This window comes from Muntiacus reevesi, chromosome 3 (assembly GCF_963930625.1).
Source record: "Muntiacus reevesi chromosome 3, mMunRee1.1, whole genome shotgun sequence".
In the NCBI taxonomy this organism is placed as follows: Eukaryota; Metazoa; Chordata; class Mammalia; order Artiodactyla; family Cervidae; genus Muntiacus; species Muntiacus reevesi.
In genome coordinates this window covers 233,100,736-233,128,366 of record NC_089251.1, presented here as the reverse complement: position 1 = coordinate 233,128,366, position 27,631 = coordinate 233,100,736, and the positions used below count along the sequence as shown (strand labels likewise).

The window sequence follows — 27,631 nt, the reverse complement described above, 5'->3', positions numbered from 1 at the left end:
TACAGATTTCTCAGGGAGCAAGTCAGGTGCTCTGGTATTCCCATCTCGTGAAGAATTTTTCATAGTTTGTTGTGATCCACACAGTCAAAGGCTTTGGCATAATCAATAAGGCAGAAGTAGATGTTTTTCTGGAACTCTCATGCTTTTTCTATGATCCAACAGACATTGGCGATTTGGTCTCTGGTTCCTCTGTCTTTTCTAAATCCAGCTTGAATTTCCATCTGGAAGTTCACAGTTCATGTACTATTGAAGCCTGGCTTGGAGAATTTTGAGCATTACTTTGCTAGTCTGTGAGATGAGTGCAATTATGTGGTAGTTTGAACATTCTTTATTATTGCCTTTCTTTGGGATTGGAATGAAAACTGACTTTTTTCAGCCTTGTGGCTGCTGAGGTTTCCAAATTTGCTGCATATTGAGTGTAGCACTTTCACAGCATCATCTTTTAGGATATGAAATAGCTCAGGTGGAATTCTATCACCTCCATTAGTTTTGTTCATAGTGATGCTTCCTATGGCCCACTTGACTTTGCATTCCAGGATGTCTGGCTCTTGGTGAGTGATCACACCGTTGTGGTTATCTGGGTCATGAAGATTCTTTTTGTATAATTCTCTGCACAGGTATACTACATTGTATACCTATAACATATAATATTGTACACAACTAAATTTCAATTGTAAAAAAGTTCTGTATTTTCTGTACATGTTAACTCCTGAATTCAAGAACCACTTCATGTTCACTGAGATGAAATCTCAGTAGCTGGAATAAATTCCAAAATGCATTTTTCTCATTCTCTACCAATTCATTAATAACTGAAGTTATTCCATTAGCAAATGTGTAATATGGATACTAAATCCATTTTGAGAAAAATTTTGGCAACTCATTCTTGGTTTGCTGTAATTACCTTTGTAATTCATTGCTCTAATATTTACAAGTCTACATTTTACTTGATTCCAAGGTTTATTTCTCTCAGTTAGAAGATGAAAGGTCAGTTTGCCTTTTTATCTTAGGCAATTTACATTGAAATTACAGTAGTCATGTACAGATGTGAGAGCTGGACCATAACAAAGGCTGAGCACTGAAGAATTGATGCTTTCAAATGGTAGTGCTGCAGAAGACTCTTCTAAGTCCCTTGAACAGTAAAGAGATCAAAACAGTCAATCTTAAAAGACATTAACCCTGAATCTTCATTGGAAGGACTGATGCTGAAGCTGAAGCTCCAAATTTTTGGCCATGTGATGCAAAGAGCCGACTCTTTGGAAAAGACCCGGATGCTGGGAAAGACTGAGGGCAGGAGGAGAAAGGGGCAACAGAAAATGAGATGGTTGGATGGCGTCACTGACTCAATGGGCATGAGTCTGAGCAAACTCAAGGATAGTGAAGGACAGGGAAGCCTGGTGTGCTGCAGTCCTTGGGGTTGCAAAGAGTCGTACATGACTAAGCAACTGAACAATAACAACAAATACCTTGCTATTCTCTAGGCATTACAAATTGTTTTTTAGTAAACTGTTTCAGAATCTTCTCAGATATGAAAGTGGGACTCTAGAGTCCCCAGGTAACTCCAGATTTCCTATTATGCACCTAGGATTTTCTCTGCCAGAATCCGGCAAAATAACTACTAATGATTCTCAACTTTGTTGTCTCTATTTGGAGTGTTACCAGATTAAACTTAAAATAAATTCCCTTAACTGAGTAACCCAGTCTATCGATCAATTAAATTTCTCTATTTTCACTAATTATAGGTAAATTTTCAACAATATGGCAATAACATCATACCATACTCTGAGTCTTCTAAAATTTCTATCTAGTATTGCTTTGATTCCCTTTTAATTAGTGCATTTAAAACTCTGTTCAGTTCCTTTTAATGCATTGGTAAAATATTCCATTAGTTTTTTGTGTGAGTTCTTAGCTGAGTAAAGCTCATTGTGTGCTTCAGCTTTCTTGAGTGCGCTTGAATCTATGGTTGAGAAAACCACTTTTTGAAGATAATGCCTGTAGAAGTACCAGGTCTTAAAGCATTCATCATGTAAGCAGGTCAAATTTTTCCTCACCTTGACCTCAACAAGAACATCTTTGAGTTCATCTTATACTCATTATTAGTAAGGTGAGAAGTGAGGTCTAGAAGCCGAAGATGGAATCAAAGGGCTCTCTAATACCATGAAGCATCTTCTGATGTTCCAAGAACTCATACCACTTACCAGTAGCTAACTGATAGGTTTTAACTAGTATTGTTTGTCTTATGTTTGCGAAATGTACCTCATCTCTCATTTTTAGTTAGATATGAATTAATTAGGAAATAAATACCTTACATTAAACAGAGACCTATCTTTTGTTTTCATGCCTGAACTAGAGCAGTAAGGCAGAATTAAATAATACATCATGACTATTCTTCCCAAGACAGGTGTGCATAGCTATTTTTCCACTAGGCCATTTCAGTAGATTGAAGACAGGAAGACCAGTATGTAGACAATGAAGGTGGTGAACTGATTTTCCTGGCTGAAGCAGAGGAGGGGAGCTGGGAGGCAGACAGCTATTGCAACTCACCATTTTATTGTCCCTAAGGGGTTCTGAGGATCCTAGAATAAGAAATCATTAGCCTTTAGATAATAAAGATATCTTAGCAATGATACTGCAATTTTGGGAGCCTCTCCAAATTTACTTATTGCCTATTCACAATCAATCTCAACAAACCAAAACCAAAAGTTCTTCCTTCAAATTCATATTTCTTTACTGTGTTATCAGACCATAGAAAATTTTCTATTGGATGGAGACTGATTTCCTTCTTCCTACCAAAGGACCACTTGATACCAGCAGTCAAAAAAACTGAAACCAGGTCTTCCCTGGTGGCTCAGTGGTAAAGAATCCATCTGCCAATGCAGCAGACACAGGTTCAATCCCTGGTCCAGGAGGACCCCATATGCTACCTGTGGAGCAACTAAGTCCATTCACCACAACTACTGAGCCCATGCTCGAGGGCCTGGGAGCTACAACTACTGAGCCTATGTGCTGCAAAGCCTGCCCTCCCAGCATCCCTGCTCCTCAGCAAGAGAAGCCACCACAACGAGAGGCCCGCATACCGCAACCAAAAGTAGCCTCTACTGCTACAACTAGAGAAAAGCCCACACAGCAACCAAGACCCAGCAGAGCCAAAAATAAATAAATAAAATTATATTCAAAAAAGAAAAGTGAAACCATGACAACATGCCCTTACTTGTAGTTTATTACTATTTTTATGTGTTACGGTTTTAAATTGCCTCTGAAAATGGTATATGCCTATAATTTGAACTAAGCAAGGAATAAAAAAATGAGACAGGGCAAAGGATTTCTTTCCATAATTATCTGTATGTCTGAGGGTAACACTGAGGATTAAAAAGAAAAGGCACTGGAATTAAAAATGGTATCCTTCACACAGGATACAGCTGCTCCTGACCCGAGTTCCCTTCCGTGCCTGGTGATGGATTCTGCCCAGCAGCCTGCACGCACAGGTCATCATCACCTGGGTGACCAACTAAGGAGCAAGCAAGACGGCTGCGGGAAGGCAGGCATGATGCTCCATGGAATACGGGAAGGGTCAAAGGCTTACAGTCTGACCCATATTCTCCCTCCCGCTCAGTGACACTTCACCTGAAAAAACTGGCCTTGCTCTCAGAACGTGCTTTTAAAATGTCAGTCTTCAAAAGATCATGAGGAACAGTAAGGGGTGGGATAAAAGTACAGTCCTGTTTTCCACAGGCTGCTCATGAGTTTTGAGTAAAATGCACAACTGAACACTGGGTTGAACGTTTTTGATCTCATACTGGCTCTGTGTAGTTCTCACCCTTGTTTACTCAATTCTTTCTTCCACTCTTCTCTCATGCCACTTCCCCATATTTTGGACTCTTATAACACCTATCTGAAATACATTCCAGGAAAGGGCAAGATAAAAAATAAATACTATTACAGTGAGTCTCTGAAAGAAAAAATTATGTACATGATGCACAGCAAAAACACATTAAAGGAACAGGAAATATCAGATTAGCCATTTAAACAATTCAAGTAACTTTCATGGGGACTAAAGGTGAACACACATTTTAGAAGATAAATATTCTTTGACAAAAGCATTTTGTGTTAGTACTTTGAATCTATGAATAAAAGATCCAGAAGACCACAGGGGAAGGGGAGATCAAAAAGAATGTAGTACTAGACAAAAATGAGACAAACAGTTCCCTCTGGTATCTCCATAAATTATACAGGAAGCATGACTTCTGGTTAAGCCCATCCCACAACAAGTGTTTCAATCACAAAAGCAGAAATCAGAATAGCAAGGTTTTCTAACATTTCAGGTGGCATTTGAAAGAAAGAAAGAAACTGAGATGAAAATAGTAAAATGACATAAACACACCACCAAACTCTCTTTCCTAAGTATTCTGCCATAATGTTAGTTAGCTAGTTAGTTAAGTCGCTCAGTCGAGTGCGACTCTCTGCGACCCCGTGGACTGTAGCCCACCACGTTCCTCAGACCATGGGATTTCCCAGGCAAGAATACTGGAGTGGGTTGCCATTTCCTTCTCCAGGGGATCTTCCTGACCCAGGGATCAAACCTAGGTCTCCTGCATTGCAGGCGGATGCTTTAACCTCTGAGTCACCAGGAAAGCCCATAAAATGACTAAACACAACATCAAACTCTTTCCTAAGTATTCTGTCATAATGTAGGATGCTATTAATATTTAGGCAAAGGGTCAAGCCTCAGAACAGATGAGCTGCTGTGAATTATTTGTGTTGAGGTCTACAAAATGCTACTGTCTCCCTCATTTGTGTTCTTCCAAATCTTCCAAAGGCAAAGAAACAGAAAGGGAAAAGATTTTTTAAAATTTAAGATTAAAAAAAAAGCACACACAAATAAGCTCTTTTAGAAAAATATAAGACATTTCAAATCTTACATTTCAAAATAAAGCTGGCACTGGTATGGAACAGAGGAAGGGTCCTGTTTTTACTCCTTGCTCTACAGGAGGTGGAGCACATAGTTAATGTGGACTAAGGTGTAGAGACCTGTAGTAAGAGATCTACTGGCTGGCATCCCAAACCCTTAAAATTCCTCATTATAAAGCCTGTAATTTCATTTTGAATATTATTTAGGATATAAAACACTTTGAAAAGCCTATATAAAAATTCACTTAAAAGTAACTTTAAGATATCATAAACCTAAATGTCTTCTTAAACATGTACTGACCATTGTATTTATCCTGTTCTGGCATTCAAAAGAAAATGATATATTCACATAAATTCTTTGATCTCATGTACAGACATCATCAAATTTAGTATGTGTCTAAAGAATGATATTCACTTTCTAGCCACTGATAACCCAGAAGATTTTAATTAATTTTTTTTTTAACCAGTAAAGTTTCTTAAATGTCTGAGGAAACTTTTATTTTCATTAAGAGTGTAAAAATACATAATATAACAGCATTTTCAGCCCTCAATTCATGGACAAGCACCATAAATAGCTGTTGAGTCCTGAAGGAGGAAGAAATTCACATGTGGGGTAGAGTATAGGCCCTGCATCATCAATAACTGCCCAGGAAGCAGAATGGACACATAAGGATACAATCAACATCTGGCAGAGCATATCCCTCATAGCACAGTTGGTAAAGAATCTGCCCACAATGCAGGAGACCTGGGTTCGATCCCTGGGTTGGGAAGATCCCCTGGAAAAGATACCCACTCCAGTATTCTGGTCTGGAGAATTCCATGAACTATATAGTCCATGGGGTCGCAAAGAGTCGGACACAACTGAATGACTTTCATTCATGCTAGGTTTCTAGGTAGTAAGACTTAGGAGCCTAGAAAAGTGGTTCTAGAATGCTTTAAACTTCCCTGAAAGCTCTCACAGATCCCTAATTTGTCCCACATTCCCTTACATAATTACCCTGTTTCCTTCTCTTCTCTATTATCCCCCAACATAAGTGTGCAGGGTTTCCAAACTACTGAATGAGGGAATGAAATAGGAAAAAAAAGGCCTGTTAGAAGGAATGAGAAGGAATGACTATAATGACAATTGAAAGTAAAGTCCTTTCAAACCAGAATTCTTGACATATAATGGGTGAGCCAAAAACACTGCTCAGGCACCCTTCATGGCAAATGGACAAGTGGCTGGACATGACTGTTAAATTCCTAGTTTTAATATCCAGCATTCTTCTTTTAAGAATATGAATTAAAAGAGGAAAGTGAAAGAGGAAGCAGTTGGTCTGTTTTATCTTTCTTTCTCCTCTTTGTTCCCTCTCCCATTCACTGCCACAATGAGCCAATGTGATTGATGGAAAACACATTACAGAGTATGGTGGAACATACTGTGCTGATGCGTAATCTAATTTAATTTAAACAAGCATTCTTCATTTAAACTATTAAAGAAAGCATCCATCACTCAGATTTTGAGAAATATGACCATTCTAGTTTTATAAAAATGAAAAAAGTTTTAACCATAATTTTAGTCAATGTGCCACAACGGAGACCCAGTGCAGTCAAATAAACAAATATTTTTTAAAAAGAAGAGAAACTTAAGAGTTGGATCACTAAACATTTAAGCTTTTTGTTATACAACATTTAAAACACATATATACATGTATATATAAAAGAAAACAGTATAATGAAGCCTCTATAGATTCATCACCCAGCTTCAACAAATGAAAGGGAACATGTGATCAACACTTTTCACCTATTCCCTTACCCACTATTTTCTCTGCATTACTAGGTTACTTTGAACCAAGTCTCAGATACCTTATTACTTTAGATATATCTTTAAATATAGACTTTTTATAAGATTTCTCTTTGATGTGAACCATTTTCCAGAAAGTCTTTATTCAAACAATATTGCTTCTGTCTTATGTTTTGGTTTTTTGGCCATGAGACACGTGGGACCTTAGCACCATGATCAGGGATCAAACTCACACCCCCTGCCTTGGAAGGTGAAATCATAAGCATTGGACCACCAGAGAAGTCCTTAAATACAAAGACTTTAAAAAGATCATAACCACAATAACATTATCATACCTAAAAAATAACCAGTAAAATTCTTCACATAAACAAATATCTAGTCAGTGTATTCAAAGTCCCTGTTTGAATTAAAAAAAAAAAAAAAGTTGTTTGAACCAACACCAAATCGAGGTCTACACATTTTATTTGGTTGCTATGTCTCTAAAAATTTCCTTTCATGCAAAATTTCGCTCTCTCTCTTACTTTTTCTTTTTTTCCTGTTTCAACTGATTTCATTTGCTCTGCAAAATTTCTGACAGATTGGATCTAACTAACACATCAGCACAGTGTCATTTACTCTGTTTCTCTGTCTCCAATTTCCTATGAATTGGTACTTAAATCCAGATAACTGAGAAATCTGAGGGCAAGAATATGTCATAGGTAATGGTATGCACTTCTCATTGCCTCTCATCAGAAGGCCAAAAGTTCTGTCTGTGTTCTGCTTTGTAAAACATAAAATCAATGAGTTCAGGTGCTGTCAGCCTGATCCATTTATTGTCAAGTTTCTCAGCAATTTTCAATTAATGATTTTAGCCAGTCACTGATGATCATTGATGAAGATACATTATTTTGTTAGTGGCTGCAAGAAAAACTCACCCAAGATTTTAACTTTTAGACTTTAATGTACTACTCTAGTCAATAGTAGTGTCTACCTTTGTATTTATGTTCATAAGGAATACAAAAGTGCTTTACTTACTACTTCTAAATAAGTCTTTACTGAAAAGTATGCTAATGCTGCTCAGGAAATAGACATAAATCTGTATTTTGTACTTCCAAAATACCAGTTCTTAGATGATGGTTGATAATTTTGCTTGACTTTTCTGTGGCTCAATTAGCCTCCTTATTGATAATGTAACTAAAGCTGGGTATAGATCAACCTTTAACTGATGTGTTCTGAAGCAGAAACAATAGATCATAAGATCCTAGCATAACTGGCTGCTATTTTTCTTTGAAAAAAATAATAAATAAAAGACTAGAAGAAATAAACATACATGCACACCCTAAAGACATTCTTCCCTGGCCTCTAGCAATCCAATAATGCAAACCAATGCTGTATCTATACTATCTGAAAGTGGTTAAAATGTGTAATTGTTTAATGTAAAATTTTTTTAGCTATGAAAATCTGTAGCCCACAGGCCTTCTTTCTCTTCAGTTTTAGGGTGGTTTTCTCCCTAGTTAATTGGAGAGTAACACAACAGCAGAGCAGAGAAATCTATGCAAGAAACAGATTAGATTGATTTGTTATTAAATAGATTGTGAGGCCTCAGGGAGGATAGCTCTAATAACAATTTAGTCACTGCAAAGTCTGGCAAACCTGTCAGTTGTTTCTCCCAGCCCTTGGCAGACATGCCATGTTCATTTTTATGGCAAGCTGATTAATTGCTGAAAATGCACTAATGAATGGCTCTCACTTTTAGGTGGATAATCACATTTCCAGTTGCCTTTTCTATACATCATGGGCTACAGTGTATACAGTAGTTCTCTGAAGGACTAAGGAAACATCACATGACAACATCAGTCTTTCTCTGCTGCGTCTTTAACCTCCCAAATGGTAATAAGAATATGAACTTAATACCAACCTTCCTTTAGCTCATCATGGAGAGTAAAAGGATTAGATGAAAGCATGGTAAACTGCCCCCCTCCCTGCCAAAAGAATTGCAGAGAGTACATTAGTGGCAACTTTTCTCAAGATTGTTTTACAGAATCTTTGAAATAATATCTACATGACTTCTTGTAACATGCCTATGACCAACCAAGAATAGAAATAGCAGCCAATCCAAAGTTTCTGTGAAGGACAGACAAAACAGTGGTAGTAACTAATTCTTGACAGCATGGTGGGAAAACAAATAGAATAACATTATCTTAAAGAGAAAGTATCTTAATGTTAAAATCAGGTTAACATTATTATAATTGTATGTTATTACAATAATAATAAAAACCAAAGCAAACAAAAACAAACCAAAACAGAAACCCTTGAACAATAAGCAGATAATGAGTACAAAACATTAACTAGCAAAAATGTTTACTGTATCATAGGTGCTCAATGGCTACTGTTCTCTTCCCTCTAATATAATTACAAGGAAGTAATTTCACCTAAAGATATGAGAATCAAAAACACCAAAGTAAGGCCTCCCTGGAAAGAGACAGGGCAATGTGATCTGATCAACACAGCACTCTTCAAAAATTAAAAATAATATAACACAGACATACATTTCATGCTTCTAAGTTGCTTTGTCAAATGGCTAATTAATTATACACAATAGTCCCTCCTAGTAGAGTGGAAATTCCAGGCTTCTGTTATTTTGTATCTCTGTGATAAAGCAAAGGTATACTATTTATTGAATGAATTTAGAGTAGACATCATAAACATTTGCAGAAAAAAACAAATGCAGTCACTAAAGGAAATATAGAAACAGAAAGGAATGTTAGTATCATCTGTTTGGGTAGATTTGGAGAATTTGGGATCCATTTTTATATATCACATATAGAGGATGGTTTCTCCTACATACTTGTCATAACACTAAAGATTTATATTCTAAAAATAGATTAATAAGGTATTCTTTGTGTTGTGGTGTACCAAGGCCTATACTATTTTAGATGTATATCCCTGAGTTATTCCAGCTCAATAAGACTAATGATAGAAATGAAAAGAATAAACAAAATTCCTCATTAGAAAAATAGGCAAAGGATATGAATAGAAGAGGAAATGCAAATATATCAAAAGGATGTGAAAAGATACTTAACCCTACCAGCCATCAAGAAAATGCAAAGTAAAATGAGAAAACATTAGACTGGGCATGTCTACTATCAAATGTTGGCTAAAAAAGAAAAAAAAAGAGAAAGAGAGGGAACCCGGAACTTTTTCACATATTGCTTGAGAGGGTGCAATTGTTGTGGTAACCTGAGAAAGCAATTTAGCAAGATCTAGAAAAATGGAAAACATGCATTCATTATGTACCAAGTATTCTAGTTCTAATGATGCCTTTTCTAGAACTTCATATATGTAAAACAGGAGATACGTCTCCAAATGTTCAGTACTGCATTACCGAAAATACTTAAACGTGTAACATAAATGTTCTTCAATAGGAGAACGGAGAGTTTAATATCCTGTGACATAAATAAATAACAGCAGTTAAATAAACTAGATCTACACATATTAATATGAATAGATCTCAAACACCGAGTAATCAAGATGAATGACACACAGAGTATATCATATGTGTATGTCAACAAAAAAGCACACAAAACAGGCCATGGACGTATATGATGTATGTATATTATACAAAAGTACACAGAGTAAGACTACACCTTAGTTAATACCTACTGGGAAGGGAGAATGGGACAAAGAGGTCTTGAATTTTATGTTCAGTATATTTTTTATATAAAAAGCCAAAATGATGAATTAGCAATGCTTTTCAATTCTGGAATGTACCTGAATTTTTGTTATATCATTCTCTGTAATTTTTAGTATTTTTCACATCTCTCAAGATAAAGATTAAAAAATGCAAAATAAGTAATAAGAAAATATAGAATTAAAGTGATTATTATATTAATTCCTATAAGGCAGTAACTAAATCTTTCCAAAAAGCATCCTGATATACACTATATGGCTATTTAAATTACTTTATAATTAATCAATATATACACATGGTTTAAAAAAACCTAATGACTAAGAGTGGGGGCTAGTAATATAATTCTTGTATTGATTCAATAATTCATCACTGTTACCTATTTTAGGAATTGTAATTATAGAAATGAACTATGAAAAATTACAGAAAATGAAATGATGTTATTTTAATTAAATTAGTTCTTTAATATATAATAATAGCATGGTACCTATATTTTAGATGCATGGGCTTCTGAATTTCAAAAAGTATTTTCCTCTTCATTAGGAATGTTGATACACCTGGGCTGCTTCTGTATTTAACCAAATGTATTAAAATAGTCTTAATCTGAAACTTTGATGCCAACAATAAACTTGATCTCTTTTTGTGGCTCCTTCTAACCATATCACCAACTTAACATTTTAAAATGCTCAGTTTAAGCAATAACTAACTCATTTTGAAATATTTATTCACTATGATTACAGCATTTTGTTGTTTAATGTTTCAGGTCCATAAAAGATTCTAATATTTATGATACTATTAGTTGGCTTAAAATCCAAATTCTATATGGTCACGTTTGTTAGATTAAAATAGGTCATCTTAACGGAATAGTGGTTGAAGTACCTTGAGCTCATGCCCTACATGCTATGCTAAGTCACTTTGGTTGTGTCCGACTCTGTGTGACCCTATGGACAGCAGCCTACCAGGCTCCTCTGTCCACGGGATTCTCTTGGCAAGAGTGCTGGAGTGGGTTGCCATTTCCTTCTCCACATTCCCTACATAAGACTTAGTTTATGGCGTTTAATTCAAATGTAGAGAGAGTTGCCACTTGGATCAGTATGTTCCGGATGAAACTGGCTTGTGATCGCAACTGAAACTGGCTTGTGATCGCAAACGGCATTGTTAAGTATCAATTAAAATGCCTCTTGAAAGAACTGTGCTTGAGTAATTTGCTCCAGGAAAGGACTTATATAGAGCTGTAGTCAGCCACAAACTCATTTGTATCTTTCAGATGTGTTACTTTTACTGTGTTAACACAGGAGAGTTGAATCATAAACATACACTGTTACTAAATTTGTTCAGAAGAGCATCCATTTATTAAATATTCACTATAGCAATCCCTAAGAGGGTTTCTGATAATTACATTCAAATATCAAATAGTTTACTCTTCATTTAGTAAGAATTTTAAGTCTACATAGAGAGCTTTTATTTGTCTGACCGTTAAGAGTCACCAGTGACCAAACACAAGGTGAAGAAAGGAAATATGGTGAACTATATGCTGATTGATGAACGTCAGAGAACTCCCAAACAGCTTACACACTACACACTTAAAACTAACTCAGCTAACTCAGCAACATACAACGGTTTACCATAACAGAGCAAAGGAGAGAGTCCTTTGGAGGCAGGCAAGTCCTTTGGAGGGAGTAGAAGAGGCTCAGATAGAGCCTTAGATAGAGAGGCTCAGAGGGGAATCTTGACTACTCTCTGTATCTCTCCCTGATGCCAAAGTAAGAATGTCTGGACCAGAACCCTTGGGATGTTCTCCTAAAACCTGAGACATAGCATTATTCTCAGTTGCTAAAAAGCCTGGAAACAATAATAATAATAATAAAAAATCATTAGGTGATAAAAGAATAAACAAAATGTAGTCTATCCATGCTGTTGTTCAGTCACTAAGTCGTGTCTGACTCTTTGCAACCTCATGGGCAGCATTTCAGGCTTCCCTGTCCTTCACTATCTCCCTGAGTTTGCTCAAACTCATGTCCATTGAGTTGATGATGCCATCCAACCATATCATTCCTCTGTCGCCCCCTTTTCCTCTTGCCCTCAATCTTTTCCAGCATCAGGGTCTTTCCCAAAGAGTTGGCTCTTTGCATCAGGTGGCCAAAGTACTGGAGCTTCAGCTTCAGCATCAGTCCTTCCAATGAATAATCAGGACTGATTTCCTTTAGGATTGATTGGCTTGCTCTCCTTACTATCCAAGGGACTCTCAAGAGTCTTCTCCAGCATCACAGTTCAAAAGCATCAATTCTTCAGTGCTTAGCCTTCTTTATGGTCCAACTCTCACATCCAGCCTCAACTACTGGAAAAATCATAGCTTTGACTATATGGACCTTTGTTGGTAAAGCGATGTCTCTGCTTTTTAACATGCTGTCCAGGTTTGTCATAGCTTTTCTATCAAGCTGCAAGCATCTTTTAATTTTGTGGCTGTAGTCATCATCCACAGTGATTTTGGAACCCAAGAAAATAAAATCTGTCACTGTTTCCATTTTTTCTCCATCTGTTTGCCATGAAGTGATGGGAACTGAATATTCATTGGAAGGACTGATGCTGAAGGTGAAACTCCAATACTTGGGCCACCTGATGTGAAGAACCAACTCATTGGAAAAGACCCTGATGCTGGGAAAGACTGAAGGCGGGAGGAGAAGGGGACGACAGAGGATGAGATGGTTGGATGGCATCACCGACATGATGCACATGAGTTTGAGTAGGCTCTGGGAGTCGGTGATAGACAGGGAAGCCTGGCATGCTGCAGTTCATGGGGTCGGACACAACAGAGCGACTGAACTAAACTGAACTGATGGGACCTGATACCATGATTTTGATTTTTGAATGTTGAGTTTTAAGCCAGCTTTTTCACTCTCCTCTTTCACCTTTATCAGGAGGCTCTTAGGTTCCTCTTCACTTTCTGCCATTAAAGAGGTATCATCTGTTATTTGTATATCTGAGGCTCTTGATATCTCTCTTGGCAATCTTGATTCTAGCTTGCGAGTCATCCAGCCCAGTATTTTGCATGATATACTCTGTATAGAAGTTAAAAAAGCAAGGTGACACATACTGCTTTAACGAACTCCTTTCCCAATTTTGAACCAGTTTGTTTTCCTATGTCAGATTCTAACTGCTGCTTCTTGACCTGTATACAGGTTTCTCAGAAAGACAGGTAATGTGGTCTGGTATTCCCATTTCTTAAAGCATTTTCCAGTTTGTTGTGATTCACATAGTCAAAGGTTTTAGTATAGTCAATAAAGCAGAAGCTGATGTTTCTTTTTGGAATTTCCTTGCTTTTTCTATGATCCACCAGATGTTGGCAAGTTGATCTCTGGTTCCTCTGCCTTTTCTAAATCCAGCTTGTAATCCATATATGTACATATGGTATATCCATATAGTGAAATATTATTTGGAGATAAAAAGGGATAAAGAACTGATATTTAAAACATGGATGAATCTTGAAATTACCATGGTAAGTGAAAGAAGCCAGTTACAAAAGGCTCTTTATCATATGATGTCACATATAGGAAACATCCAGAATAGGCAAACCCATAGAGACAGAAAATAGATTATTGGTTCCTAGGGGTAGGGGGAAGGAAGAATAGGGAAGGAGTGTTAATGAGTGTGTGTGTGTGTGTGTGTGTGTAAGTTGCTCAGTCACATCTGATTCTTTGGGATCCCATGGACTGTAGCCTGCCAGGCTTCTGTCCATAGGCTTCGCCAGGCAAGAATCCCAGAGTGGGTTGCCATCTTCCCAATCCAGGGATTGAACCTGTATGTCCCACATTGCAGGCATATTCTTTACCATTGAGTCACCAGGGAAGTGTGCTAATGGGTAGCGGGTTTCTTTTCAGAATGGTGAAAATGTTCTTAAATTAGACAGTGGTGATTACTGCACAGCTCTGTGAATATACTAAAAATTACTGAAGGTATTCATACAGTTAAAAGTATCAAGTTATGATATATGAAATATATCTCAATAAAATTACTATTATAAAAATCCAGGTTTTGGCTGGTAAGAGTACTGAAGGTCAAAGGGACAAAATTTTATCAAGCATCTTCCTCAAGTGGTACGTTAAATAAGTAATAAGCTGTCAAAGCATAAGCATTCAGTCTTTTCAAAGACTCTCCATTTGAGGAAGTATATTTCACAATGACTTAAAAATATTTGCTGAAGAAAAGACCTGACCCAAGAAAAAGCCTTTTCTGCAACTGTCAGCCCTAAGGCATTTTTAGAATTTTTAATAGTATCAATAGAAGCCTGATGGGCACTAGCAGATGATCCTATAAAGTATTAAAAAAAAAAGCCTGAATGGCAGTGGGGAACCAAATCTTTTCATTAAAAAATAACAGAGTCCTTTTCTTAAATGGTGATAAGAAGACTATTTGTCAAGATTGTATGACCTTTTTGAAACCATAAAGAATTCTATTCTAGCAAAGCTTTAACTAACTCAAAAGGGAGGGAGAATCTTAGGATGAGAGGGAAGTTTTTTAATTTCAATAATGCCACCCATTTCCCCCCTCATTCAGTTGATAGATATGGACAGGAGTTTTCAGGGTCTAGAGTACTTCCCAACACCAATGGCAGTCAGTTAAAGGACAGAGAATGCAAAGGAGCCAATTGCATCCAACTGGCATAAACAAATTTTAAAACAATGTGCAAAAATAAATAAATAAAATCAAAGCAACAATTTTAAACTAAGCTTTAATTTCAAAAGTTGTCATTAGTATTTTCCACAATTAATAAAATATGCACTTTTTAACTAAGTCTTTTTGACTTCAGTATAAATGAAAATTTAGTGCTTCATCTTAAGAGCAGGCAAGTTATTATTTACTTAGAAAGGAAAATATGTGGAACCAACGTGTCCCAAAGAAATAAACTTTCTTCAAGAAGTAAATGAGAACCGAAATTTCCGTTTCTGGGCATTGCTAAGATTCTAAGCCTGATATTAGAAATAGCTTTGGAATTGTGTACTATAAAATCTCAGAGATAATTTCTTGAATTGTGAGATCATATTTATATTTACTGACTTTTCATTTTGAACTATACTTTCTTCTCCTTCCACAGTTTTGTTACCCAGCAAGCTGACCACTAGTATAATTTCTTGGCTTGGATGAAACATGCAATACAGACCATAACTTAACACTGGAAGGCTGGATGTACCTTGCAGTAGTTCCCCTGGCCAAGTCCTCTACCCACTGAGTGCAGCTTGCCATGGGAAAGCTGTAGTCATCTCTAACCACTGCTAAATTAGCATCCTTTGGGTGCAGCTCCAAGCACTTGTCTCCCTGAGAACTCCTCAGGCTGGTGGGAGCCACTGAAACTCAGAAGTGGCATATCAAAATGGGGCTTTGGCAACAAGATAAAAGTCAGCTGGAGGGAACTATCTCAAACTTAATTTTTCTTGAAGAGAATGAAATGCAGCAAATTTTTAGAAGTGGATGCCTAACTTTTGGAGGGTTAACATTTTATATATTGATCATGATATGATGGTGGTTATACAATTAAACGATAAATTGCCAAAACCCATAAAACCATATGCTACCAAGGGTAAATTTTACTGTAAGTTAATTACACACTTCAGTAAACTTGATCTAAAATAAAGTGGTTATCTCTGAATGGTAGAATTTAGAATTTTTCTCTTTATATTTTCTTGAACTTTACAAATTGGCTAAGTAACTCCACAGTCAGTTACAAAGAATGGAGCTTTGGACACCCTTGTCCCCTTCTATGCCCTTGGAAGTATACATAGGCAGAGTAAGTGTAAGTTCTCTTGCTAAACTGGCTGAGGTGAGAAAAACATCCCACTGAAGATACTGCAAAGAGAAAAAAATAAATCCTACATTCATGAAAATTTGGATTTGAAGGTTGTTGCTCAGCCCATGGGAAGCAGGAATTTTAAAGGGCATTATTTTCCTATGAGGTGCCTGTGCTATGAGATTCTCCTGAGTTGAGCTGTACATACCTCAGCATTCCCTGAGGACCATTTCTGTTGCTAAGGCATGAGCATCATGCACCCACACAGTGATCTGCAACATGGACCTCTCACACCTTGGAACCCAAGGCCACCCATGACTCTAAGAGGCTCTGCAAACAGAACATCACCATGGCAGGCTGCCTGTGTGGAAGTCCTGAAATTGACCCCTCCATCTACATATGCTGAATATCATTCCCCAACCAAACTGGAGTGACAGGACTGATCTCTTGGAGAATTACTTTAGCTGAGCATTACTTTAGCTAAGTTGCTTCCCTATCCATTCATACACTCTTTACCGACCAAAGGGAGAACCCTATGAGCCTGATACTGTATTGTAACTCAGACAGAAAATACCAGGCATGCTGCCTGCCTCATTATGCAGAGGTCTAATAGTGACACAAGAGAATTCTCTCAGTCTCAGCCCCAGGAACAGTAAATCCTCCTGAGCAACCTGGTTTGTGTTTATCTTCCAGACACTCTAAATCATATAATTCATTGATGTTTCTTTCTTTAGCCTGGCAACCAGGACAGAGTCAAAGTGGCTCTCTACTTTGAACCAGTGCATGGTATACTAATAAGACACATTTTGTATACTATTTTAACCTTTCCTTCATCTTATTTTTCTAATTTTTATCTTTGCCCTAATTCCCTCATCCACTGTTGGTTTTTGAACTTTCCAAATGTGTCAAATACATAGAGAGGTAAAATATTTAGTAGTACATAGATTACTACATTGTACTCACTACAAATGCAGAAATAAACAGATTCCACAGCCTACTTTCTATAAGGTGAAATGTTGGATACATAGATAACTGTAGTATATGCAAAACAAATGTGGAAAATTGGTATCTTCTATAATAAACAGATTCCACAGCCTACTTTCTATAAGGTGAAATGTTGGATACATAGATAACTGTAGTATATGCAAAACAAATGTGGAAAATTGGTATCTTCTCTATTAACTGATTCCAAGGCCCACTTTAAATGAGGAAAAAAATTAAATATATAAATAACTATATTATACTCAGTATAAATGCAGAAAAGGTATAATTTGCTTATTATTCATAGCCTATCATTAATCAGGTGAAATATTAAAATAGATAACTGTTAAATACACAGGTAACTATAGCATACTTGGTGCAAAGGCAGAAAGTCTCTAACTTCTCTATTAACTAACCCCGTATCTCCCCTTCAAGATTTCTCAATTTGCAGTGATTATTTTTGGTCTGAAATATTATCATCTTCAGATATAGTCACCATTAATTCTGGATTAAGGACGATTGTATATTAATATTGCTGATGTTACTACTAGTGTTACTAATGTTTTTTTGTAGTAAATAAAACAAATGAAAAATCATATTGGAAATGGGAATTTTTATTATTACCTTGTTTAGAAGACTACTACTTCCAAACAGTCATTAATAGAAAACCTAGCAATCATCGATAATCATTAATAGTTTTCTAATGTTCTCAGCAAGGCAGATTGCAAGAGAACTGCCAAAGGCAACTGTCTATCTCACTTGTTAGGACACTTCCTAAATAACCACATGCAAAGGTCCAGTTTCCCTATTATAAAATGGAGACGCCTCATGGCAGGGTCAAAAATTCATCTTTGGTACAAGTGTGAAGAAACCAAATCGCTGGTCTTTCTAGCCATGTGGGAGAGGGCTCCACAGTATATTATTTAATACAATATTAGAGTCATTTATTCAATAGGCAGGGCTTCCCTCATAGCTCAGTTGGTAAAGAATCCACCTGCAATGCAGGAGACCCCAGTTCGATTCCTGGGTGAGGAAGATCCACTGGACAAGGGATAGGCTACCCACTCCAGTATTCTTGGACTTCCCTTGTCCCTCAGCTGGTAAAGAATCTGCCTGCAATGCAGGAGACCTGGGTTTGATCCCTGGGTTGGGAAGATCCCCTGGAGAAGGGAATGGCTACCCACTCCAGTATTCTGGCCTGGAGAACTGCACGGACTATAGCCCATAGGGTTATATAGTCTGAGCGACTTTTACTCACTCACTCACTCACTCATTTGATAGGCCCTCATGCCACTGCCTCCTCCTTCTTCACATGATGAGGCCAATATGGCAAGAACTTCGGACAACTGAAAAAGTAAATTGAAGTATGCTTTTTGTTACCCTGGTAGATCATATCTGGACTTGGAAAAATAAAATCTTACAGATCACCTTACAAACTCTGACACAGGATCTAAATCAAACAACGTAAAGACAACTGGTTTTGAAATCCTCCATGCTGTTGAAATCCTCCATCCTCCTGACTTCTAAGTAAGAACGACCTGAATCCTGAAAGGAAATTTCCTGGCTGGAAGCAGTGCAAATCAGAAACGGCTGACAGGAAAGAGGGCCCGGGTCTGAGAGCTATTTTATCTTTAGATTCTGGTTCTGAGACTGTTGGTGGGGACTGGCAGACAAAAGGGGGCTCTCTCAAGTGATACAGTAAAAGCCTATCTCCCTTCACTGACACGATTTTCTAAATGGCTCGTGCCAGTGTTAAACCTGGGCAAAGTAATTGTGTCAATAGTCTTTCTAAAGGTCCACCAAAAAGCACAATCAAAGGTGTGAAGAAGGCAGATGTGAGACGGGGTGAATATCAAGTAAGTGACCAACAGCAAAGCATGCTTACCTGAGGAACTTGAACCAAACTGAGCTTCATTAAACAACACTGTTCATTCAATGAACACTTAGCAGGGTGTCAGGGCTGTGGGGGTGGGGCTGGGGTGGGCCTTACCACCTCATAGGAGGCTAATACATGCACAGAGGAACAGTTATAAGAGTTTTGATGAAGAGCTGACTTCCCTGGAGAAATACGGGAAAGGCAGAATGAGTTGGTTAGCACTTAGGTGGAGACATCAAGAATACATAAGAATACAACTGAGATGGGACCAGGACAATCACAGTGGATCAGTTATCATTCCAAGCAGAATTCACAGAAGAAAGAAACCCACTTTCTTCTCAACCCCTGTTCCATAACAGATTCCTGTCCTGCTGCCTGGCCTCTCTCCATTCTGACCTCACCCTACACCATCAGAACAACCACCTCCAACTACAGCAACGTGTTTCAACACGTCTGCTTTACAGACCTAATGGAAGGTGACACTCATTTATCTTCACAGGTTCCCAGTTCTCCAGAATCAAAGGCCAGCTTTACTCTTCCAACCTCAAAAGCCCCGAGGTGCTTTCAGGACACATCCTAGACACTACCATGCCTCTTGGGCCTCCAATACCGCAGTGTGACACACACTTCTGTGCATACTTTCCCTCTGTAGTGGGTCAGCCAGACTCCCACTTCTGCAGGACCCACTTACCCACCCCACATTCTCCGGCTGAGCTCCAGTGCCGAGCCAGGCACCAAGCTGGGCACTGAGAATCAGACACCAAGCCCCAAATCCTAACATGATTCTACTAACCAGTTTCTAACAAACTTGTGGAATAACCTAATTCAAACTATAACCCTATATTTAGTTAATATTTTAAAACTTTTAGTACAGAAAAGTATCTAATCACCATGTATGTACCAATAATCCCCTTGTTTAACTGATATGTTTTTGTTATGTTTATTTCACATGGCAATCTTAAAATGTTACAGATTTGGCTAAAGCTGAATTCCTAATTGTTCCCTCCTTCCCTTCCTCCCTTGAGGTACCACTATCTTAAATTGGTATCATCCTGAAATATTTTTTATACTTCTACTAGAGATGCAATGATGTATAAACAATATCAAACACTATTTAAATTCAATACCATATATAATTTTAAATGTTCATAAGGATAACCTCATATCTATTCTTTTGCAACTTGTAGTTTTCACTCAAAAGTCTGTTTTGCAAAGATGTCCATGTTGACACATGCAGTTATTTCATTTTAATGGCTCTTGAGTTTACTTATTCACAGTTTTTTTCCCATATCTATCTTGATTCTCAGCTTTTACTTTTGCAAAAGTTACAATAAGCATTTGTATTTGTCCTCCTGTGCATATTTGTCAGACTTTCTCCTATGACATTAAGTGTTTAGTTTTAAGTTCTACTCTTTAACCTGCTGATTCTTTTCATGGATGAGTTTTTTTTGACTTGAGTTTTTAATAATCTGATTGTGAGCCAGCAAATTTGGAAAACTCAGCAGTGGCCACAGGCCTGGAAAAGGTCAGTTTTCATTCCATTCTCAAAGAAAGGCAATGCCAAAGAATGCTCAAACTACTGCACAACTGCACTCATCTCACACACTAGTAGAGTGATGCTTAAAATTCTCCAATCCAGGCTTCAGCAATACATGAACCGAGAACTACCAGATGTTCAAGCTGGTTTTCAAAAAGGCAGAAAAACCAGAGATCAAATTGCCAACATCCGCTGGATCATCGAAAAAGCAAGAGTTCCAGAAAAACATCTATTTCTGCTTTATTGACCATGCCAAAGCCTTTGATTGTGTGGATCACAACAAACTGTGGAAAATTCTGAAAGAGATGAGCATACCAGACCACCTGACCTGCCTCTTGAGAAACCTGTATGCAGGTCAGGGAGCAACAGTTAGAACTGGACAGGGAACAACAGACTGGTTCCAAACAGGAAAAGGAGTACGTCAAGGCTGTATACTGTCACCTTGTTTATTTAACTTATATGCAGAGTACATCATGAGAAACGCTGGGCTGGAGGAAGCACAAGCTGGAATCAAGATTGCCGGGAGAAATATCAATAAACTCAGATATGCAGATGACACCACCCTTATGGCAGAAAGCGAAGAACTAAAGAGCCTCTTGATAAAGGTGAAAGAGGAGAGTGAAAAAGTGGCTTAAAGCTCAACATTCAGAAAACTAAGATCACGGCATCCGGTCCCATCACTTCATGGCAAATAGATGGGGAAACAGTGGCTGACTTTATTTTTCTGGGCTCCAAAATCACTGCAGATGGTGATTGAAGCTATGAAGTTAAAAGATGCTTACTCCTTAAGTTATGACCAACCTAGATAGCATATTAGAAAGCAGAGACATTACTTTGCCAACAAAGGTCTGTCTAGTCAAGGCTATGGTTCTTCCAGTGGTCATGTATGGATGTGAGGCTTGGACTATAAAGAAAGCTGAGTGCCGAAGAATTGATGCTTTTGAACTGTGGTGTTGGAGAAGACTCTTGAGAGTCCCGTGGACTGCAAGGAGATCCAAGCAGTCCATCCTAAAGGAGATCAGTCCTGGATGTTCACTGGAAGGACTGATGTTGAAGCTGAAACTCTGACACTTTGGCCACCTGATGCAAAGAACTGACTCATTGGAAAAGACCCTGATGCTGGGAAAGACTGAGGGCAGGAGGAGAAGGGGACTACAGAGGATGAGTTGGTTGGATGGCATCACCAACACAATGGACATAGGTTTAGGTGGACTCTGGGAGTTGGTGATGGACAGGGAGGCCTGGCGTGCTGCAGTTCATGGGGTCACAAAGAGTCGGACATGACTGAGCCACTGAAATGAACTGAACTGAGCTCATCTTTGGTGATATTAGTTTCTCAGCTGGAGATTCTTGAACAATGCATACGGCTATATTTGTATTCTAAATTCACATGGGATACAAGCCTGGGTTTGTCCAAGAGTGCATTTGAGGGTCATGGCTTATGTTTCCAAGTTCAAGCGTACCACCGTGAGCACACAAGGCCTCACTCTTTGGTCCCTAAAAGAGTATTAAACCAAGACTAGTGCTTTGTTGGGGGCTTGACTCTGCCCAGGCCTCCTGCACTGGCAGCTCAAATACTCGTGACCCTGGCTTCTGGTTCTGTAGTTCTAGAACCTAAGGATTTTCTTTACTCCTTTACCATTTCCTCTAGTTACTTACCTGTATTTTATTGAATATCAAGTATTTCTAGGAGCTTACTGAGAAGTGTTTATGTTCATTTTAGTTGTATAAATTGTCAGAACAAACATCTTAACTGAATTCTTTTAATATTGATTTAATCTTTCTAATAGTATAAATTATTGAACAAAATCAATTGGTTCATACTTTGTGGAAATGTTCAACACTACATTACTGAGCTTGTGAAGTGCTTTTTGTGCTAAAGATACAGAGAACCTTAAAAAAAAAACTGGGTAAAATTAAAACAAGTTTTTGTTTTGACAATTTTAACTTTCTTAATAAATTATCTAATTGAGTTATATAAAATAAGTTAGAAATTTTTGATTTATAATTTTACACCTTGCTTATAATTTCTCTTTCTATAAAAAACTGATGTTTTTAAAATGTTCACAGTACTTGAAAATTGTGTTTAAAGTTTTCTTCATCTTATTTGCATGCTTTATGCTGTACTAAGCATACTAATGTGCGTAACTGTTAAGGATCAAAGATGAAAAAATTCATGAGAATACAATTTATCTGTCTAGTAATTTTAAACAGTATAGCAATCAGCTACAAACAGCATTCTACTCAGCAAGAAGGATTTTTTGGCTATGAATAGGAGATACAGGGAAGTACAACAATTATGATGTTAGAAACAACTAGGAGACAAGTTACTACGGGCACACACCTACTGAGCGATAAACAAACTAAACTTAAAAATGCAAGCAACAGAAGTACTGCATAGTAGGCTTTCTTGGAATATGTAAATACTACGAAAGAAACCCACAGACTGGATAAAGTGATTCACCAGTTGGAGTTGTGGCAGTAATTCATATTCTAATGATGTTTTTAAATAGCATAACAGGTTATTTAAATATAAAACAACACTTGTGATTAAATTTTTTTTGTCCAGTAATATACTGGTTTTATGCTGATTTGAATACACAACTATTTCAAATAGTAATCATTTCATGTAGTATTTTTACAGAGTTCTAGAAAACTCAAGGCAAATTGAAGGCATTTTTCAAAGCTAGCTAAATGTTATTGCTTAGAAATATTTCTTAGTTAAAAAGAAAAAAAACAAAACCAATATCAGGTTTCCGAAATCAATTAGCTTTACCAAATAATTAGCCATTAATTGTTAAAACCATTCATTAACTTTGTCTACATATAATAAGTCAAATTTCTAAAGGCAGCTTAGTGGCTTTTACTAGAGAACCATACCAGTGCCAGATAAAACACTTCAAGCACAAGACAAGGATAATCAATATCGCAAGAGGTTTCTCAAAATTAGAATAAATTTACATTTTTGGTACCAATTTTAGGAAGACAAGTCAACACTAAAAGCATCATTTGCTGCATCTAGGACAATTAATATGGTCCATGACTTGAAGGGAGTTAAGAAGATAAAGGCATTTAAAAAGATAGAGCCATTGGCCCTGTACCTGGTGCTGGCGATGCTCGGTGATTCTGCTCCAAGCCTACATCTTTCTAGTTGACTGGCAACAATCTGCCTTTCCACCTCCAGTTCTCGGGTGAGTCGCTGAAACTGAAGCTCCTGTGATTCAAGGAAATAAAAGGAACATAAAGCACCAGGTCTGCTCAGGCAGATACATGAATTCATGTATGTCACAAGAAACACAGGAACATGCCCAAAACATAACACTGTAGCGTGGCCTTATGAGAGTAGGGTTTTGGATGGAATTATGGGCCTAAACAACCTACTGATTTGAAGCTCTTACAAACTTAAAGGCACTAGAATCTCAGTCTTTGTTTGAAACTGAAAACACGTAAATCCTTATTTGGCCTTTTTTTCCTTTGGTTCTAATTGAGGTCTTCAAATAGTACTTATGCCACGGGATGTAACATAAGGTTGCAGAGTCCTTACATTAGAGGCACACCAACCAATATAAACAAGCTCTTCATCCTTCACAGTTAATGTTTTCATCCCTCATACTTAATGGTAGCCCAGCATTAAAAAAGTAAATTCCTGTGATGAGAATCGCTTGATAGTATTAGATACAAAGCCTTTCAACTGTTAAGAAAAAAAAATCATTACAATCCCACAAAAAAAGTCTTGTTATATTTATCTGTAATACAAACACATTTCTCCTATTGTCACAAATGCATTCATGTGTCACTCTATGAAGGGACAAGAGAAAAAATAATGAAAAGGTCTGAGTCATAATATAGAACTTAAAATTGTATTAAAAAGATGGAAGATTGTCTAAAGAAATTATATTTTTCATACTATGATGCATCATGAAGGCAAGTATTCTATTCTAGGAGAAATGTTTTAACATTTGTACTTATCTCATTGTTATCTTAACAGGACTTTAATATATAGAAAGCATGCCAAGCTATAAACTATCTATAAATCATGTATACTCTAAAGGCTTTAAGCCACAAATAACATCTCCAATAACACCTCAAGCTTCCCTGTGCCATATTAACTCTTTACAAGTCTACTCAAAGCAAATGTTAAACTGTAAGTGGTTTAATTGGACACTGACCACTGGTTCAAAATACCAGGGAGATGAACCCTAAGCAAAGGAGCTAATCAGACATAGAACTACCTCAGTTCTGTTAATAATAATATTATTGACAACATATTATCTATGACGGTAAAATACAAGTCAACTGGAACGTGAATTAACTCCCTGTGAGATCAGGCAAAGGCACAACCACTTGACAGCAATGGCTGAGCAAATTCTACAAATTATTCTCAGAATCATTCTTAAGAAAACAGTCCATCTTATGGCTTTCTGATATCGACAGGCCTTTTCTAAGGAGCCCAGTTGGTGTGAGAGAATATACAGCAGAAATAACAGTTGTTACAGAGAACAACTATACACAGAAGAATTATACCAAAAAGATCTTCACGACCCCGATAACCACAACGGTGCGATCACTCGCCTAGAGCCAGACATCCTGGAATGTGAAGTCAAGTGGGCCTTAGAAAGCATCACAATGAACAAAGAGAGTGGAGGTGATGGAACTCCAGTTGAGCTATTTCAAATCCTGAAAGATGATGCTGTGAAGATGCTGCACTCAATACGCTAGCAAATTTGGAAAACTCAGCAGTGGCCACAGGACTGGAAAAGGTCAGTTTTCATTCCAGTCGCAAAGAAAGGCAATGCCAAAGAATACTCAAACTACCACACAATTACACTCATCTCACAGGCTAGTAATGTAAGGTTCAAAATTCTCCAAGCCAGGCTTCAACAATACGTGAACCGTGAACTTCCAGATGTTCAAGTTGGTTTTCGAAAAGGCAGAGGAAACAGAGATCAAATTGCCAACATCCGCTGGATCATCAAAAAAGCAAAAGAGCTCCAGAAAAACATCTATTTCTGCTTTACTGACTATGTCATAGCCTTTGACTGGGTGGATCACAACAAACTGGAAAATTCTGAAAGAGATGGGAATACCAGACCACCTGACCTGCCTCTTGAGAAATCTGTATGCAGGTCAGGAAGCAACAGTTAGTACTGGACATGGAACAACAGACTGTTTCCAAATAGGAAAAGGAGTATGTCAAGGTTGTATATTGTCACCCTGCTTATTTAACTTATATGCAGAGTACATCATGAGAAAACTGGGCTGGATGAAGCACAAACTGGAACCAAGATTGCCAGGAGAAATATCAATAACATCAGATACGCAGATGATACCACCCTTATGGCAGAAAGTAAAGAAGAACTAAAGAGCCTCTTGATGAAAATAAAAGGGGAGAGTGAAAAAGTTGGCTTAAAGCTCAACATTCAGAAAACTAAGATCACGGCATCCGGTCCCATCACTTCATGGCAAGTAGATGGGGAAAAAGTGGAAACAGTGACAGACTTTATGTTTTGGGGCTCCAAAAACACTGCAGATGGTGATTTTCAACCATGAAATTAGAAGACGCTTGCTCCTTGGAAGGAAAGTTATGACCAACCTAGATAGCATATTAAAAAGCACAGACATTACTTTGCCAACAAAGGTCCATCTAGTCAAAGCTACGGTTTTTCCAGTAGCCATGTATGGATGTGAGAGTTGGACTATAAAGACAGCTGAGTGCCAAAGAGTTGATGCTTTTGAACTGTGGTGTTGGAGAAGACTCTTGAGAGTCCCGTGGACTGCAAGGAGATCCAAGCAGTCCATCCTAAAGGAGATCAGTTCTGAGTGTTCATGGGAAGGACTAATGTTGAAGTTGAAACTCCAATACTTTGGCTACCTCATGTGAAGAGTTGACTCACTGGAAAAGAACCTGATGCTGGGGAAGACTGAAGGCAGGAGGAGAAGGGGACGAGAGAGGATGAGATGGTTGGATGGCATCACCGACTCAATGGACATGAGTTTGGGTAAACTCCAAGATTTGGTGATGGACAGGGAAGCCTGGCGTGCTGCAGTCCATGGGGTCGCAAGTAGTTGGACATGACTGAGTGACTGGACTGAACTGAATTTTTGGCCCAACAATGCTGTACAATTAAACATAATGGGTAAGGGGGACACTGCCTACCTCTACATAAGAATTCCTAGATCTCAGGCTTTTGGTCATTGTTCAGCCACAAAACACCAGATAGATAATAACTGCACAAAATTCAGTACCAGGCTAAGATCACTGATTTTAAGGACAAATACTATTACGTTTACTTCACAGTCTTTGTCCTTAGATAGCATCATAGCTTTTGTGATACACTTCTATTCTTTCAATTATTTTTTATGTGTATGCTCAGTTGCTCAGCCACGTTTGACTCTTTGTGACCCCAAGGACTATAGGACCTACTTCTGGGTGACTCCATGGACTGTAGCCTGCCAGGTTCCTCTGTCCATGGGATTTTCCAGGCAAGAATACTGGAGTGGGTTGCCATTTTCTTCTCCAGGGCATCTTCCTGATCCAGGAATCAAATCTGAGTCTCATGCACTGGCAGCTGGATTCTATACCACAGCAGATTGTTTATTATACACCTCTTTTCCTGGAAGACTGGCTGCTTGTACTAAGCTGGGCCAGCAAAGGACCATCCGTAAATCTCAAAATATTATACAACTTTTATACAACTTTTGAGTTCTCAGTTCAGTGGCTACTAGGGATTGAGGACTAGAGGTTTTTCTTCATTTTGGGATGGCCAAAAGTTACCAGTATAGGATAAAGGTATGTTTCAAACTAGAACAGTAAAACAATTTCCATTCATTAAAAAAAAAAAAAAATCTATTTTAGTGGGTTTTTTTTTTTTTCAGTGTCTATAGCTGCCTATGGCCTTTTGAGCATCCTTTCAAGGAAATATTTGGGAAATTTCCCGCTTGAAGGCAGACACTTGAACTTATATGCCCCATAATTCCTTCCCTCTGAAGCAGATATAGGCAACTTCAGCTAGGTCGAGAAGATGCCAGACAGTGACTAGGATGCTGAAACCAAGATGTTGACATCAGAAAACAAGAAGCTCATTTCCTCTCTTCCTTTC

At 37.8% G+C, this 27,631-nt stretch overlaps 1 protein-coding gene across 12 annotated transcripts in view; it reads right to left on the bottom strand.

Annotated features, from left to right (window-relative positions):
• The window catches only part of PKP4 (plakophilin 4), a 249,060-nt gene that overhangs the window by 93,147 nt on the left and 128,282 nt on the right, over positions 1-27,631 (bottom strand). For 11 of the 12 annotated variants that reach the window (XM_065931584.1, XM_065931591.1, XM_065931587.1 and 8 more), the window contains one exon: positions 23,633-23,745. In XM_065931584.1, the coding sequence (XP_065787656.1) occupies positions 23,633-23,745 (113 nt within the window). Of the gene's footprint in view, positions 1-18,388; positions 18,465-23,632; positions 23,746-27,631 lie in introns of those variants that run through there. The other variant, XM_065931596.1, reaches the window with a different exon arrangement.